Consider the following 18,681-nt stretch of genomic DNA (forward strand, 5'->3'; position numbering starts at 1 on the left):
AAATATAAAAATGTGACATACAAATAAATAAACAAATTTATATAAATAAACGTGTCTTTGTAAATATATTTTCGAGATTTGAAAATAAATATGCTTGACTTTGTATGTGGATTTGCATTTGTGAATCTCCTTTTTGCTTTTATGTCGATGACGTAATTTTGAGACATTCCTAGACATTCTCTGCTACTCTGCAACAGCGTCGGAAAGATTCAGTTGCTATCAGTTGATAACAGACATGTTGTACAACACTGCCATCTGCTGGTTGTTCAGTGGAGGGTGTCTTCGCATTCAAATCTAGTGGTATTTATTTGTGGATCTTGGTGTGCAGTAGGAATGTCTCAAAATTGCGTCATCGACATAAAAGCAAAAAGGAGATTCACAAATGCAGATTCCACATACAAAGTCAAGCATATTTATTTTCAAATCTCGAAAATATATTTACAAAGACACGTTTATTTATATAAATTTGTTTATTTATTTGTATGTCACATTTTTATATTTGTATTTGGGTATTTATAAATTATGTATATGTATATATATCCTTTTATATATATTTAAATAATTTTGAGACAACACTCCATACCTGGAAGAGGGTGTCTGCTGTGAGACCCAAAACACTACTGATGGACTAGGACTACTGATGTGTGTCCACGCATCCCAAGATTACAGGAAAAACAATAGGGCTACACAATAGTTTTTACTTGATGGCTGTTTTCCTTTTATTGGGCATCTGATCCTTTCACATTTCATACTGTGGATGAATACGCCCTGAGGTGCAACTGTGGTTGTAATGACCCAGATAGCAAGAGGCTGGCGGACCACTGTGTCGGCCCACTGGCGGGTTGCAGATTATATTTTGCCACTATTTGTCTAAAATCTTTTTCATTTGTTCAGTTATACTCCATACATTATTTTAATCAATTTTCTTAATATTCATGACAAATTTCCAACGGCGGACCACAAGTAGCGTGGCCATCCGCCCGGACAGTCCCATTTTTGAGCTCTCTGTCCGGACAGAGAGAGTGTGTCCTTTTTAGACATTTGTCCGGATTTTTGTCATGAATGGCCATCTGCCCGCATTTCATGAGCACATAGGCTATGCTACGCCTCATTTCAAGGCCTCTGTACTCATCTCTGTTACGTGTCATCATTTCTGACCCTCCACCACCACCGTAGCACGGGACATCACAAAACTGCACCGATTTCCTTTTCGCGAAGCAGTCAATGCGACAACTCCCCTCGTGATTGAATTAATGAACACCGTTGCTGAGCCAAGTTGCATATGGCGAAACGAAAGACGTCTTTCAACTCTGCGTGGTATTCTGAACACCACTTTGCTACCAAAAGTGGGACAGATGCATACCATGCATTTTGTAAACTGTGAAACAGATAATGTCAGCTCCAGGGGTAAGAGAGAGGCACGCTCTCACAGGCAGGCACAAAGAGAAAGCCAGATCTGCCGGGAAATCCTCTTTGGCATCGTTTTTGCTCCAGCAATCACCACAGCTGCAGAGCCCAGTTATTTAAGTGACTAAAAAGTTATTCGGTTAAAAAGGTGGGTTTGTTGACTAATGTGGAAAACACACACACACACACAAACACACACAAATACTATGTTATTACAGTGCATGAAAATGCACTGTACTGTTCTTCCTAGGCAACAACTTATTATTATTATTCCGCTTACCACTTTTTCCGTACGCTATTTCTCTTGAACAGTTTAACTTAGAAACTTCATTCAAACTTTGTAACGTAGGTATTCAAACGGACGAAGCTGCTATGTCTTTTCAACTTTGAAACTTTTATACTTTTTAAACTATTAAAGGAAAACTTTTTAAAAATCCCCATAGACTTAACATTGCCGATTGTGACATCTTAATAAGGCCGTTAAGCAATTAGAATCCAATGGCAGGTGTTCAGGCCACCTGGATCAACTGCCAGTCTCAGGCTTTAAGCATACATCTGGCCCTATTAAGACTACACATCCTGTTCAACTGCTTCCTCTGCCAAAAACTGTTTCAAAATAAAAGTCCTCACTACAACATTTCACTGTTAAACAATTTAACCCTTTAAACTACTGAACTTTTTAACTGTTCAGCCATTGTAACTGTTACTTGTCATCAACTATGACTCCTACCCACTGTAGTTAGTTAGCATAGTTAGCATGTTAACATTGCTAACATTGTTAGCATTTTTAGCAAAACTGCTAAAAATGATTAGCTAAAACCCATGTTTTGATTTTATGATTTTTTTATGCTGATAAAAGATTTAAATCTTTTATGCGGCTTCACCTTTTGACTTATCCATACTAAAACACATCTCCTGAACTCGGTTTACTGCCCTTTCTAGTACACAAAGCTCCTTTTTCCCTAAAACATACTCTTTTATTTTATACAATTTTTAATGTTAAATGTTTCAAATCTATTATGCGGCTTGCCCTTTTGACCTACCCATGTCAAAACTCATCTGGTGAACTCGGATTACTGCTCTATATAGTACACAAAGCTTATTTTTTCCCAAAAACCCATTCTTACAATAGGTCAAGATCCAAGACCCATTCAACAAAAGGTCAAGACGCATAATAGATTTATAGCATTTTTGAATAGTAAAATATTAATATAAAATCAAAGAGGGAGTTTTTGGAAAAAATAAGCTTTGTTTACTATGAAGGGCAGTTAGCTGAGTGCAGCAGATGTTTTTTGACATGAGTAGGTCGAAAGGGTAAGTCGCATAATAGATTTATAGCATTGTTAATAGTAAAAAATGAATATAAAATCAAAGAGTGAGTTTTGGAAAAAAGTAAGGTTTGTTTACTATGTAGGGCAGTTAGATGAGTGCAGCAGATGTGTTTTGAGATGGGTGGGTCAAATGGGGATGGCACATAATAGATTTATCAAAAAAAAAAATTACAGTAAAAAAATGTATATAAAATCAAAGAGGGAGTTTTTGGAAAAAATAAGCTTTGTGTACTGTGTAGGGCAGTTACCTGAGTGCAATAGATGTGTTTTGACATGGGTAGGTCAAAAGGTCAAGCCGCATAATAGATGTATAGCATTTTTGAATAGTAAAAAATTAATATAAAATCAAAGAGGGAGTTTTTGGAAAAAATAAGCTTTGTGTACTGTGTAGGGCAGTTACATGAGTGCAATAGATGTGTTTTGACATGGGTCGGTCAAAAGGTTAAGCCGCATAATACATTTATAGCGTTTGTTGACAGTAAAAAATGTATATAAAATCAAAGAGGGAGTTTTTGGAAAAAAGAAGCTTTGTGTACTATGTAGGGCAGTTAGATGAGTGCAGCAGATGTGTTTTGAGATGGGTGGGTCAAAAGGGGAAGGGAAATTTATACCCATTTTTATAGTAAAAAATTATATAAAATCAAAAAAGTTTTTGGAAGGTACTATGAAGAAGTTTAGTGTAACAGATGTGTTTTAACATTTTTAGTCGCGATAATAGATTTATAGCATTTTTGAATAGTAAAATATTAATATAAAATCAAAGAATGAGTTTTTGAAAAACAGAAGCTTTTGTGTACTATGTTGCAACAGATGTGTTTTGAAAAAGGTCAAACCGCATTATAGATTTAAAGCATTTTTTTTACATTAAAAAATATTTATAAAATGAGGAGTTTTGGAAAAAATAAGCTTTTTGTGTACTGTGTAGGGCAGTTACATGAGTGCAATAGATGTGTTTTGAACAGAGGTCAAAAGGTTGCATAATACATTTAACGTTTGTTGACAGTAAAAAATGTATATAAAATCAAAAGGGAGTTTTTTGGAAAAAAGCTTTGGTACTATGTAGGGCAGTTAGATGAGTGCAGCAGATGTGTTTTGAGATGGGTGGGTCAAAAGGGGAAGACACATAAGAAATTTATAAAAAATTTTATAGTAAAAAAATTATATAAAATCAAAGAGAGAGTTTTTGGAAAAAATACGCTTTGTGTACTATGAAGGGCAGTTAGCTGAGTGTAACAGATGTGTTTTAACATGGGTAGGTTTTAGATTTATAGCATTTTTGAATAGTAAAATATTAATATAAAATCAAAGAATGAGTTTTTGAAAAACAGAAGCTTTGTGTACTATGTAGGGCAGTTAGCTGAGTGCAACAGATGTGTTTTGACATGGGTAGGTCAAAAGGTCAAACCGCATTATAGATTTAAAGCATTTTTTTACATTAAAAAATATTTATAAAATCAAAGAATGGGTTTTGGGGAAAAATAAGCTTTGTGTACTATATAGAGCAGTAATCCAAGTTCACCAGATGTGTTTTGACATGGGTAGGTCAAAAAAGCAAGCCGCATAATAGATTTGAAACATTTAACATTAAAAATTGTATAAAATCAAAGAGCAGGTTTTAGGGAAAAAGAAGCTTTGTGTCCTAGAAAGGGCAGTAAGCCGAGTTCAGGAGATGTGTTTTAGTATGGGTAAGTCAAAAGGTGAAGCCGCATAATAGATTGAAATATTTTATCAGCATAAAAAAAACATAAAATCAAAACATGGGTTTTTGGACAAAAGAAGCTTTGTGTAATATAGGCAGACCTTGTTTAAACACATTAAAGTTGGTTTGACACAAACTCGACCATCGTAGTCAGTGCTAAATAGATTTTTTCGAATATGTCGAATATCCAACGTCCAATATAAAACCAACTTTACCACGGTTAATAAGAATGAGAACGTTGGAAATAGCTGACTAATGTGGAAAAAAAAACAACAACAAATGTTACTATAATACATTATGTTATAATGCATTCTATAGCAATGGTTTATTTTCAATTGTTACTCCGATGCCATGTGTCCTCACTTTTGGACCTTTGTCGTAACCTTTGGGCACAGTGTCCTCATTTTCAGTGTCATACCACCAGCGGTCCTCTGCCAATCTGATTTTGCTATCTGGGGAGAACCAGCTGATATCAGCAACCACAACCTTTGCACCCTTTTCAAGGTTGTGGCTCACCACCACCAAACAGGCCTACTGCAAACTGCATAAATGTTTTGAAAGCCCACATTATTCTGTCTTAACAACGGACAATAACACTATAATTAGTAGGCTATTGCTCAGCAATATGGTCTATGCTGAGTTAATCCCTGCAACGTAATTTGTAGCCTAATAGGCCTACACTGCTTTCAAATAATGGGACAAAAAATAGGCCTAGGCTAGCCTACTCTTGGTTTTAAGCTGAGCAAGTAGACTAAAGCAATAGACATGTAACACGACACAAAACGCATTTGTCATTTGGTTATGACATAAGGTTAAGTGTGTTAGGGCCTATCAAACAAGGATGCACAACGTTTTTACACGGTGTGCGTGAGAAAACGCGTTTAAAATACTTTAGGCATCATTGATATGGTGCAGTAGCCTATAATGTTTTCTTTCTATCGTGCGAGTCGTCAGCTGCTTCCAGAGGCAACAAAGTATGTATGGGGTAACTTAAGGTCATTTCGTTTTTAAATGGATTATTTGGGGGGCACTTGTAGCGTGACCGTGCCAGGAGGAGTTTCCACCGGGCTGTTTACCCATTGGCTTCAAACAGCAAGTGCAGCACAAGCAAGCAGCCTACAGTCGTAGCTCCATGAACGAAGGACTGGATCTCGCTGGCCGAGTCCCTTCTGAATAATAATAACAACAAACGCACCTGTTGTCGTCCCGCATCGTCCTTTTACAATGGAGACTCTGGTATGGTGTAGTTCTATTACTTTATGTTTTACTATGTCGATTGCGTTTATTGCCTAAACGCCGACACAGCAGAAATCTTAGCTTTAATTTTTCTCAATGAACTTGTCTTCGCGCTTAGGGACACGAAACAACATAACGTTAGGCCGTTGAATTAAAGTGACGTCCGTAGGCTAAATTTCACTTCGATCACTCCGACTGTCATGACAGGCAATAAAGTTCGTCCACAAAGTTTCCCTGAGTCGTCGTGTAGTGGCTGTCGTGCTAGCCGACCTAGTGTTGTGCGTTTAATACAGTAGGCTACAACGGAATTCAATAAAGCAAATGTGGTGTTAGATATGTTTAATTTAGATAGGCTATAGCCTACATTAAGGACGGATCACCGGTAATTAAGTCATATGCCTACGATATTCGTCACTCGTTCAAAAATGCGTTTCTACTGTGTCTGCTGTATTCGGCGCTTCTCTGCAACATGGTGAAGGCAGAGACATGATGAATGAAAGGATCTTTGGTAAAGTTAAAGACATGGTTATTAAGCTAGGCTACGTAGCCTTAAGAAAGCTTGGACGCAATATGATATGACTTCTTCTGACCGTTATGCTAGCCTACTGATCAAACCATGGTTATCTTAACTGCCATCATAAACTCCATGTCATAATAATAAGCTAATTTGTGGGATCAAAGTAGTAACTAAGGAGCAAGCAAAAGACGGTGTTTAAAAACATGGACACATTTTTATTATCCCTCCAATATCAAATTCTACCTTCAATGATACACAGAATGAATAACTACTATTTGTTTTATTGATTTAATAAAACATTTGTGGATTTGTTGAAAGTTTAGGCCCTTGTTGATGATAATGGATACTTCCTTAGTGTACAGAAAAAACACCTGAGCCAGGTGAGTTTACGGACATTCTGGAGGAGCGGAGAAGGAACAGTGACCTGAGCTATGCCCTAAGGACATTTTCCCCCCAGCCCTACAAAGGACATCCACCTACCTCAGCTAGCGCTCTACACCAAGCAGTGCTGGACTCACACTACCTACGCTATGTCACACAGGAGGTGAGACGCCAATGGGAGAAAGCAGTGGGTTGTAAGAAAGAGTGTGAATTTGTGTGTGTATGTTTGTTTGTGTATATGAGTTTGTTTGTGTTTTGTGTGTGTGTGTGTGTTGTACACAACACGTTACACTTTTTCTACGTACATATTCCACCATGTTTGCGCGTAAGTAACCTCATGTCGTGTGTAGGTCGCCACAGAGAGTGGGGAACCCGTGGATGTCATCAGAGAAGAGGCTGCTGGGATACTAGAGGAGATGTCGCACAACTTGCAGCTCAGCTTCATCCGGCTGCTGGGCTACACCCTCAGCAAGGTGTTCAAGAGAGTCTTCCGCAGGATCCTGGTGAACGAGGAGGGTCTGAACAAGGTGAGTGCTTCACTTCAGTCACTTACCTTCATTGTGTAGTTCTGAGGTCGGGAAGAGGACAGCGGAGGCTCCTCTCAGCAGCTTTGTTGGGTGGAGGAGATCCAGTACCTCCCATAGCCTCTGGACCAGGGTGAGATGTAGGAAGGGAGCGTGGAAGGTCTCGGGTGTGGAGGATGACCTAAGACAAAGCGAGTGGACTATGCTGTAATTATATGGAGGTTGACCGATTATAGGGCCAGTGGACACTGGTTATGCTACAATCATGAGCAGTGTAAAATAACCTGCTATGTGTGTCAGTAGCTCAACTTGTAGAACCAACCAGAAGATGGTTGTAGTAGTAGAAAATGCTGAAACATCAAGACTTTACTAATAAGCAATATTACTGATATAATCTGCATCCTGTTGATACCAGGGTGCTTTAAATAAAACTATGTGGTAAAATGCAAATATAACCTATAGCATGGAATTGAGCATATTGAAAAGTCTCTGTGCTGAGAGGAACAGTGTCCTCCTTTTACACACACATAAACACACAACACACACACACACACACACACACATATATACAATGTGCATCATGTGTTTGTACTGTGCCGTCCATCAGCTTCAGCAGGCCATTCAGGAGTACCCAGTTATCCTGATGCCCAATCACAGGAGCTACGTGGACTTCCTGGTTCTCTCCTATGTCCTGTTCACCTATGACCTCTCCATCCCTGTCATTGCTGCAGGAATTCGCAAGTATCTATTGCAAATTAAAAGTCATCCTTTAGGTTCTCATGCACATCTGAGCCTAATATGGGCATAAGTATTTTTGACCCACTACAGCCAAATTGTTGACATCAAACAGTTGTTGACAGCCAAATTGGCTTCACCTCAAAAAAATATCCAAACCAATTTTGACTCTATAAATACATTTATATCATTCCAATATATCATAGAACACATTCAGAATAGTTAAGAAAGTATCACAAATTCTTCTTCCCCAGTTGTATAAGTAAGATAAGTATAAAGTAAAGTATATATACTCTTTTGATCCCGTGAGGGAAATTTGGTCTCTGCATTTATCCCAATCTGTGAATTAGTGAAACACACACAGCACACAGTGAACACACAGTGAGGTGAAGCACACACTAATCCCGGCGCAATCAACGGCGGCGCTCAGGGAGCAGTGAGGGGTTAGGTGTCTTGCTCAAGGGCACTTCAGCCGTGGCCCACTGGTCAGGGCTCGAACCGGCAACCCTCCGGTTACAAGTCCAGAGTGCTAACCAGTAGGCCACGGCTGCCCCTTGAGATAGCCTGTCTCAGCATGATGGTGTTACAAAAACAGAATGAGAACCTTATCTCTGACTCAGGCTTGAGTCACTATTGAGCCTACAGTATGCAGAGATAAGCCTAACTGTCATCAAGAGGGACCTAAGCCTCATTCACATATAAGGCGATTCACTCATAACTTATTATTTCATCACCTGTAATTGCTGAACTACATCAACAGTACATGGTCTCATGTTGTTAATCACTTTTAATCTGAACGGTGCTTTAGACATAAGACATAAAACACAAAAATCAACAACTGACAGGTGTTCTATTCTATAGGTCATATTAGCTTATATAACCTTTACACGCCAACCCATTGATTTGGTTGTATATGTTTTGTAATTGACTGTTCTCTGTGCCTCTGTCCAATTGTCCGTCTCTCTCTCTATCTCCCTCTCTCTCATTGCCTCCAGCTCTCATGGGGATGAAGCTGATTGGGGAGATCCTACGGCGTTCCGGAGCCTTCTTTATCCGCCGGGCGATCGGGTCAGATAAGCTCTACTGGGCCGTGCTGTCCGAGTACGTCAAGACCATTGTGAGGGTATGTATGTTAGACAGTGTATATCATAACCCATTTAAGGTCGATAATAAATTACTTTCACATTAGGGCTTGTTGTTAGGGTATGTGTGTTAGACAGTCTATATCATCACCTATTTAAGGTTGATAATAAATTACTTTCACATTAGGGCTTGTTGTTAGGGTATGTCTGTTGGACAATCTATGTCATCGCCCAATTAAGGTTGATTATGAAGTAATAAGACAAAATGTGCACTAGCCGTTTTTCGGATCCCTGGTGCTGGTGATGCATAGGAATATCAGACTTCAAAAACAGAGAGATTATCATTGAACACTGGTCTAATATCATGAATTGTTTATTAGGAGCGAACATTGAGTTTTGCCTTCAGCTTCTTCAGGTTTGCTCTCTGACTTAACATCATAAATAACAATAAAGTACTTTCACACCAGGGCTTATTGCCCAAAGCCTGTAATAATCCTCTTCCTCCATATGAGTTAAACTGGTTCCAAACCCCCAACACATATTGGTAGAATTCCGCTTCTGTATTGATTTGCTGTTTATTAGATATGCCAGGAATTTATGATGATTATTTTGTACTGACTGGAATGAATATGCCTAGTTAAAACAACCTGAATGTGTTCTTGACAGACCGGCTCTGCCCCTCTGGAGTTCTACGTGGAAGGACTGCGCAGCCGGACACTGAAGTCTCTGAATCCCAAGCTAGGTGAGGCGCGGTATGGATCATAGATTTATGATGAGGACAAATACCTCAGGGCTGTGTTTTTTTCAGGAGTGCAAGGATGTTCGTACATATAGTAATGATATGTCTAAAATCTAAAATGTCACAAGTGGTCATACAGGGAGTGACAGGAGTGAGATTGGTGGTAACTGTGTGTGTGTGTGTGTGTGTGTGTACATGTGTGTATGTGTGTGTACATGTGTGTGTGTACATGTATGTGTGTGTGTGTGTGTGTGTGCATGTGTGTGTGTGTGTGTGTGTGTGTGTGTTTGCACTGTGCAGGCATGATGCACATGGTCCTGGAGCCCTTCTTTAAGGGCGAGGTGTACGACATCTGCCTGGTCCCCATCAGCATCAGTTATGATCGGGTCCTTGAGGAGTCTCTTCTGGCCCATGAGCTGCTGGGAGTCCCCAAACCAAAAGAGTCCACTACGGTACGCTCGGATTCTTAAAACCACCTAATAGGACCTTACAGCCCTTCAGCTCCAAACCTCACAGCCTGGTGGCCTTCTGTGATAAGGCATCCGCCTTTAATAAATGCATTTCATTTATGCTTCACTCAATCGTTAATTATTGTTGGGGAGTATTTGATTCATCAATCAGATTACCGCTGTCAGTCAGAATTGGGTTAAAACAGTGTTTGCGAGCAGACATGGTAAAATATAATATAGATGAGTCGTTTGCAATATTGAGCCAACTTGTATATTAATCCGAACAGTTTGCCAGTTTAAATCATGAATCCACTGACACAATAACCAAAGTGCAAAGACAATAAGCAAGGTGGTTCAGTGAGTAGGCCTATTGTGTAGGCTAATATACTGTTGAAGTAGGTCTAATCTTTTTTTTTTTTTTTTTTAGCTAGGTGGTCCGTGTGTTTCTTTTTTATTGGTTAGTTATGTGGTCCTTACTTTGAGAAAAGTTTGAGAAACACTGGGTTAAACTAATGCAATTCCGGTCCTGTAAATCTCTGTTTTGTCTTGGTCAGGGTCTCCTAAAAGCTCGCAAAGTTCTGGAGGATGATTACGGCTCCATGCACCTGTGTTTTGGCCAGCCCCTCTCTGTGAGAGAGCTTTCCAAGGGGAGGATCAGCCGATCACAGTATAACTTAGTGCCCAGGTGTGAACTGCTACACTTGCTCGTAAACTCTCTTACCTGTTTAAAGAAAAGAATCCCAGCAGTCTTTCAACATGATGTCATAGCACCATTGTTTTTTATTTTCAGTAGCACAATTTGTTTGTTTATTTTATATCATTTTTTATTTACTTTACTCCAGTAGTGCATATTTAGGTTCACATGAACTGACATGGGAACTTAGACACAAGTGTGCTTGCTTGGTATTACAGTTTGGTACTGTAAAGTGACAAATCTGGCCTTCCTTCAGTAGCAGGAAGAGTTCATTTAACTTTCTAAAAGCCCCAGTGATCTGGACAAACCCTGATTTGAAAACTGAAACTCTAATGAACTATACAGAATGTTAAAATGTGTGTCCTTTGTTCTTTTTCTCCTTGTCTGTCTCTCTAAAACCCATTTCCCCTTTGTCGTAACCGGTGCTTCATCCAGAGACTTGCCCCAGAAGCCCAGCGAGGAGACCCAAGCGTTTGTGAGCATGGTGGCCCATGGAGTGGTGCGTCTGCAGGAGAGAGGCGTAGTCCTCAGCCCCTGGAGCCTCATGGCCCTGGTCCTGCTCCAGAACTACGGGGGACTGGCCTTGGACAGCCTCGCCCAGCGCACCGCTTGGCTGCGGGGCCTCGCGCTGAAGTTTGGGGCCCTTCTGGACTGGCCTGGTAAGAGCTGAAGAGAAGTAAATATAAAATCACATCAAGTGTTAGAAGGTATCGAGGAGCTTCTTCTCCATTTGTTTATGACACATAATTATGTGTTGTATAGACAAAGTTAACAAAAGAAAGAATACGACAACTTAATGTACACTTCACACAGCACTAAGATCACAGCCGCATTTGTGGTATTAGCTTGAGAGTGAGCACTATGCTATTGCACAGGCAGGCTCAGTGAAATTGTGAAATGTTTCATGAGCATTAGCCTGGGTTTCCCCATGCTGCATTACGCGCGCGATTTTATTCGCGCTGCTAGGAAGCCTGGATTCCATGGACCCGATTTTCACCTCAACGAAGGAACCAATCACAGAACGGAGGGGGACAGCAAGACAATGACGACACACCGAAGCGGTTATGAGCTACGTACAGACACATTTGATAGACATTCGTAGCGCCCAATAAATGGCTCTGGGCATTCGAAAACCACGTCTCAAATACGAGAAAATGAATGTGTAGTTCCCAGACCCCATCTCAGTGAGATGAGGTCTGGCGTTAGCCAGGCAACATGTGCATGGCATTTGGTTCTGTTCTGATACAGTGTTGCCGTGGTGTAGTCTTCACTTCTGGTGTCGTCACACAGTTTTTCAGAGAGAAGGGGAGAGAAAGAGCGAGAGGGCGGGAGAAAAAAAAAAAAAAAAAGAGAGAGAGAGAGAGGGGAAGAAAAGGAGAGGGAGAGAAAAGTCCCAAAGGAGGGGGTTGAGAGAGGGAGGAGAGAAGGGTGGAGAGGAAGAGAGGAAGGGAGAAAGTGGGAGACTAAGAGAGGAGACTAAGAGAGGAGGGGTTAGTGGAGGTAATCCCACCACATGAGAACATGTGATGGTGCAAGTCTCTGGATCCTTTAGAAAAGAAACTTTAATGAAAGCAGCGTTGTTAAGCTTGTTAAGTGGCTCCTTTTCCCAGAGAGATTTAGCCATGAAATGAAAGTGTTGTGCAATAAGGGAGAGTAGAGAAGGTTACTGTGATTTTATTGTTGTTTTTTGATTAGTCATAAACATGTCTTTTATTCTTTAGTTTACATTACATTAAATTTAAATTAAATGAAATTTAGCAGACACTTTTGTCTAAAGTGATTTACATTTGTGAACTATATTACAAGGGATTACATTGTCCCCGGAGCAACTTGGGTCTAAGCGCCTTGCTAAAGAGCACAGCGGCTACTGCACGCTACCCCAGCTTGTTAATCTCTACTCTCCTCTTCCACTCTCTCTCTCTCTCTCTCTCTCTCTTCCTCTCTCTCTCTCTCTCTCTCTGTTCCCCCTCTCAGCGCAGGTCCCTGATGAGGAAGTGATGTTGTCCAGCGTGTCCCTCCATGGGTCGCTGGTGTGCTGTGAGGAGGGGCGAGTGTTCCTGCTGGACGAGCAGGGGTCCAGCGCGGCGGTGTCGTCCGTCTCTCCGGAGGAGGCCGTGCTCAAGCGTGCCGCCGTTGTGCTCATGTGCGCCTCCTACAGGAACCAGGCGCTGCATGTGTTTGTGCGGCCTGCGCTGGTCGCCGTTGCTATGCCAACCGCTCCCAGCAGCAGAAAGGGTGAGTGCGAGCGACAGACAAGCAAACAAATAGCAGAGTAGTTTTACAGAGAGATATGACCTCACAGGCAAGGCAAGGCAAGGCAATTTATATAGCGCATTTCATACTCCAGGTAGACACAATGTGCTTTACACAGCTAAGGCATTACCTCAAATAAAAGTAAACAGGTATGAAACATATCACAAGTATAAAACATATCACAGTAATAGTATAAGTAAAAAACAATACAAACTAGAAAAGCATTTCCTGAAGGAAATACAGTGCATGAAAATGCAAAAAATATGATGTAAAATATCAGAGTAAAAACAAACTATATTGGTTGCTAGGTAGATGAGGTTACAGTTAAATAGGTGGATAGTTTAAATGGTTAAATTATTTGCGAGGTAGATAAGGTTTAATATAGTTGGAATGACTGAACAGTTAAATAGGTGGATAGTTTAAATGGTTAAATTATTTGCTAGGTAGATGAGGTTTAATATAGGTGGATAGTTTAAATGGTAAAATTATTTGCTAGGTAGATGAGGTTTAAAATAGTTGGAATGATTGAACAGTTGAAACAGTTGAACAGGATGTGTAGGCTAGTCTTAAGAGAAGGAGACTGTATGCTTAAAGCCTGAGAAACTGACAGTTGATGCAGGTGGCCTGGCCACCTGGCACAAGATTCTAATTGCTGTGATGTCATAAAGGCCTAATAGTTTTTAATTAATAGTTTAATCAATCAATCAATCAGTTTAACTGGCTCTTTGATGGGGCTTAGTTGAGCAGCTGGAAGTTGATACAGGTGCAAATCAAGTTAATTAGCCCATTGTGATGTCATCAGCCCAATGTTAAGTCTATGGGGAAATTTTGAATAGTTTTTTATTAATAGTTTAAAAAGTATAAAAGTTACAAAGATGAAAAATACAAAGCCCAGATGTCCTAAGTAAGACCTACGTAACATAGTTTGAATGAAGTTTCTACGTTAATCGGTTGAAGCTGCATTAACTGCATTAGAAGAAGAAGAAGAAGAAGAAGAAGCCTAGGAAGAACAGTACAGTGCATTTTCATGCACTGTAATAAATTAAAAACAGGAAAAAGCCATAGGGGGAGGGTGGTCTTCAGTTGGGTTTTAAAACTGGCAGTAGTTGGAGAAGTCTTAATGTGATCAGGGAGTTTGTTCCATATCTGGACTGCATGGTAGCTGAAAGCAGCTTCACCCTGTTTGGTGCAAGTAGAAGGTATGCATAATACCTGGCTATTCTGTGGTCTGAGGGGGATGTAAAATTTAAGTGCAGTGAATCACATGCTCTAAATGGAGCCGTTCACTGTGTATTTTTTACATTGAACAGCCCAGCCTTATTTGTTTACAGATAAGCAGACAGAAATACTGAACAAAATACTCCAAAGCTGATCCATATGCTGGTGTTTCTTACTTCACAGAGGATGTCTTCACACAGTTCAAATTTCTGCAGGAGCTTTTTTCCAATGAGTTTGTTTTCGTCCCTGGAATGGCTATACAGGTAAGCCATGGCTTCAGGTTAACTACATTCTTATTTTCAGAGAGGGTCACTCCAACCAGAGTCTCAATATTTCAATCCCGTTATATGACAAATATAGCTCTGATCTGTGAAGCTCGATCGTGTTTTATGCCCCCAACGTCGTCTTCCAGGCAGTGCTGCCACCGCTGACTTAAAGGCACCTAATCCTAAACCTAACCCCAACCCTTACCCTAACCTTAACCCATGCCTAACCCTAGTGCCTTCCAGGCAGCGCTGCCTTGAAGACAACATTGGGGGCATAAAATACCAAGAAACATCTAAGAAGCTCATCCATCCATTATCCTAACCATTCTCTCTGCTCTAGGACTTTGAGGAGGGATGTTCGCTATTGTTGAGGTGTGGGGCATTACAGATATCTGGTCAAGAACTAACTGTGACAGAAGATGAGCAAGAAATAGCATCTTTCCTCAGAGCCATCCTCCAACCCTTCATACAAACCTATCAGGTAACGGACAGTGCATCTCAAACTGCAGCTGAAAAGCTGACCATAACTAAGCAAATCTAATTTACAATAGAGTAGATTTGAACAGATATCTTTGTTGTCCGGTTGAGTGGAAATTTGTCTTTGTTGGCCTTATGAAGATCCTGTGTAATCGAAATGTTGCTTTTTTTAGAGATAAATGAAGTATATTTTTGCAGCCCACACAGTGGTTGTTATTTGTCACCATCTGATACTCTGTAGCAGTGGTTCTTATCTATCTAACCTATCTGGGATGCTGTTTAAGTGAGACTGCACCCCTCTGGACAGGTGGTGTTCCAGCATCTGACTGTGGACGGCAGTCAGGTGTTCACCGAGAGGCAGTACATACCGGTGCTCCGCTCCTACGTTCTGAAACTCATCCTAGCAGGTGAGACTGTTGGGCTTTAAAAGCTTGTAGTTTGGCCAGCCATAGTAGGCTGGTTACATTAACATGGGGTATCCTTAGTGATGTCACAACACTTTGAGGTGGTTTAGACGACAACAAAAACGATGCAACCAGTGATGTTTTTCTGCGTTTGACCCTGTCATTTAGATGCAGACGAAGGTTTTAAAAACTCCGGGCTGATCGTTTTTTTGGGAAAACTCTGTTTGTTCGTTTGCATCTAAACAGGTACAAACGGAGATTTATGTGACGAGGCGGATATTTTTAGCCAGTTCGAAAGAGGAAGTGAGTTGTTGCTATTTTCGGGATTCTGATTGGCTAACATGGGCTTGAGCTTCTCGTTACACTGCAACGTACAGGTTTGGCATGCTCTTGAAGGCATATACCTGGGTTAGTGTAAAGGAAAACTTTTCTGAAAACTGACAGGTGTGCACGATGTTATTTTTGAAAACGGAGAGGGTGAAATGTTCGTTTATGAAAATAGCCGGCCACCTGTAAACGTAGCATGAAATCTCCTCCCGCAGGTGAACTCCACACCTACGAGGCTCTGTCATCTGACACACAGAAGAACGTTCTCCACACACTGTTGAGGATGGAAGCTGTAACAAAAATGAAAACGTAATGTAAAACGTTACATTCCTTCTCTCATACCATCATGACTATGATGTTCTGTAAGGTACTCCAGTCAGTGCATCGACAGTGGGATGAGATGTGATATTAAGATGCTGTTCTTGTCTTACTGTTTCAGAGGTGACCAGAGTAAGTTTATAGTGAACAAAGCTGACATCCAGAGAATTGGAGACATTTTGGGTATGAGGCCTGTATTTTCCATTCTCTCATCGTATCTCGCTGTCCTGTATCATATGCATTGTAATAAGTGTGTGTGTGTGTGTGCCAGCGCGACTGACACATCCATCATGATTCAAATGCATTGTAATAAATGTGTTTGTAAATGCATTGTATAATGTATTTAATAACATACTTCTGTATCACTTTTCTAATCTTTACCATCGTGTACAACTGAACCGTTCACACTGATGCTACAGTTTACAAGTTACTGTGCTGTTATAACCTATTGATATTGTAATAATGCAGAATACATTTCCTCCAGTCTTTTGGGAGAAAACTATGTTTTGTTACTGCAACTCACAACCTGACCCAGGATTTGGTTGACCATCCCACCCTCAACCATGACCACCGAGTCATGCCACATGCAGAAGTTTTCTGACTATACTGCAATTGTGGGGTGTATCAGGGACGAGCAAGAGGAGGAGTACAGGAGCCTGGTGGAGGACTTTGTGTAATGGTGCAAACTCAATCACCTTCAACTCAACACTTCAAAGACCAAGGAGATGGTGGTGGATTTCCACATGTCTAAGCCCGCTCTGCTACCAGTCTCCATTGATGGGGTCAATGTGGAGGTGGTAAGCACCTACAAGTATTTGGGTCTCCACCCGGACAATAAACTGGACTGGTCAGTCAACACTGACGCACTCTACAAGAAAGGGCAGAGCAGGCTGTACTTCCTGAGGAGGCTGCGGTCATTCAATGTGTGCAGCAAGCTCCTCCGGATGTTCTACCAGTCTGTTGTTGCCAGTGTCCTCTTCTATGCAGTGGTATGCTGGGGAGGAAGCACAAAGAAGAAGGATGCTGGGCGACTTGACAGGCTGGTAAGGAAAGTTGGCTCTGTAGTGGGAGCTGAACTGGAGTGCATCACTTCAATATCTGACAAAAGGACCCTGAACAAACTGATCAACATCTTGGACAATGAATGTCATCCACTCTACAGCACTATTAAAAGCAAAAAGAGCTTGATCAGCTGGAGACTTCAAGCTCACTGCCATGCACAACTGAAAGGCTGAGGAAGTCATTTGTCCCCAGGGCCATTGAACTGTTCAATGCCTCACTAAAGGGAAGAGGAGAGAGAGACTTCTCTGATTAGTCTGTCTACCTCTCCACCATCTCCATGTTTGAGTACTGACTGCCCACTACTGCTTTACTACTGTCTTACTACTGTCCACAGCCTAATGTTTTACTGCTACACTGGTTTTCATGCTATATTAGCACACATGATCAATGGCTTCTGCTACAATACTGAATGGCTGTAACCCTATTACCTCAACCTATTCTTGCACTGAATTTCCCCTTGGGGATCAATAAATAATCTATCTATCTATCTATCTATCTATCTATCTATCTATCTATCTATCTATCTATCTATCTATCTATCTATCTACTTTATACACTACATATGTACTAAAACAAATGTGTTGAAAACAACACAACTTGCATTGTTTTTAACACATCTCTGTGTCCAGATAGGGACAACACAATTTGTGTTGTTTCTTTTTTTTATTTGTTATACAATGTGTGTTGAAAATAACACATTAGGGACAACACGATTCACACAAACAACACGATAGGGACAACATTTGTTTTAAGAGTGTAGGACCTACAGTATGCTGGAGCAGGACCTGGGTAATTGTCCTGCTATGGTTGTAATAGCCTAACTGTCGAATAGTCTAACTGTGTGATATGTTGCCTTATCTCCACAGCGGGGAGGAGACCTGCCCAGTCAGCAGCCTTCTCCAGACTGTGAGATAGTGGAAGTGCATGTACCTGGACGCATGTATGCACTTCCAGTATGAACAAACAAGGGTCTGGCTCCATCACAAACTACCTCCACCGTCTGATAAGCGGCGCTGGGCCACTTTGTGCCTCCGTCTGCCAAACAGTATGTCAGTCTGACAACTTTTAAACTGGAGATGGCACACACACACACGCTCACACACACTCAAACACTCACACAGAGAGAGAGAGAGAGTTGAAGGTGGTAGTGTGTGTGTGTGTGTGTGAAAGAGAGAACTGTAATGTCATTATTTTCTAATTGTCAGTTGATCCTTTGTAATACAGACTTTTCTAATATTCTGCAAAGACTAACACAGAAAGACTTCAGCCTCAACCACTGCCAATCATTACATAACACTAGCCTATTTCCTAGAAGATGAGACCTGCACTGACATGTAGCTCCTAATACAAGTATTAATACTTAATTTTATATAAAAGTCTCTGTTGTGATTTTAAGGGGCGTTCCCAGGTGGCCTAATCTTAAGTGACCTCATCAGTATGTTCTGTAAACAACAACAAAACAAAAAGAAGTTAAAACACTGTGAATTATAGTGTCTGCCTTTAAATTGTGTAACAATAAAGTATTTGCACTAATGTTATTTTGTGTGGTTGTTCTATTATTA

General features: G+C 40.7%; 1 protein-coding gene across 3 annotated transcripts; it reads left to right on the forward strand.

Moving 5' to 3' along the window:
* The first annotated feature begins 5,364 nt into the window (after positions 1–5,364).
* LOC125298909 (dihydroxyacetone phosphate acyltransferase-like) lies at positions 5,365–18,657 on the forward strand. Of its 3 annotated transcripts, none has more exons than XM_048249829.1 (16): positions 5,365–5,673; positions 6,546–6,734; positions 6,922–7,098; positions 7,703–7,832; positions 8,826–8,953; positions 9,579–9,654; positions 9,952–10,103; positions 10,655–10,785; positions 11,230–11,453; positions 12,769–13,029; positions 14,449–14,528; positions 14,872–15,012; positions 15,316–15,415; positions 15,955–16,048; positions 16,179–16,240; positions 17,986–18,657. In XM_048249829.1, the coding sequence occupies exons 1-16, from the start codon at positions 5,662–5,664 to the stop codon at positions 18,027–18,029; spliced, it is 2,001 nt and encodes a 666-aa protein (XP_048105786.1). In that variant the 5' UTR covers positions 5,365–5,661; the 3' UTR covers positions 18,030–18,657. The 3 variants fall into 3 exon arrangements, with proteins under 3 accessions (XP_048105786.1, XP_048105788.1, XP_048105785.1); XM_048249828.1 differs by lacking the exon at positions 5,365–5,673 and adding an exon at positions 6,110–6,181; XM_048249831.1 differs by lacking the exons at positions 5,365–5,673; positions 15,955–16,048; positions 16,179–16,240; positions 17,986–18,657 and adding an exon at positions 6,105–6,181 and having other exon boundaries at positions 15,293–15,387.
* Positions 18,658–18,681: the final 24 nt, after the last annotated feature.

Source organism: Alosa alosa, chromosome 8 (assembly GCF_017589495.1).
Source record: "Alosa alosa isolate M-15738 ecotype Scorff River chromosome 8, AALO_Geno_1.1, whole genome shotgun sequence".
NCBI classification, from domain to species: domain Eukaryota; kingdom Metazoa; phylum Chordata; class Actinopteri; order Clupeiformes; family Clupeidae; genus Alosa; species Alosa alosa.

Excerpts from the sequence above, each read along its gene's own strand:
- LOC125298909 (XM_048249828.1), top strand. Across the intron at positions 6,735-6,921 it reads TACGCTATGTCACACAGGAG|GTCGCCACAGAGAGTGGGGA; the intron begins GTGAGACGCCAA and ends TGTCGTGTGTAG. Across the intron at positions 14,529-14,871 it reads TCCCTGGAATGGCTATACAG|GACTTTGAGGAGGGATGTTC; the intron begins GTAAGCCATGGC and ends TCTCTGCTCTAG.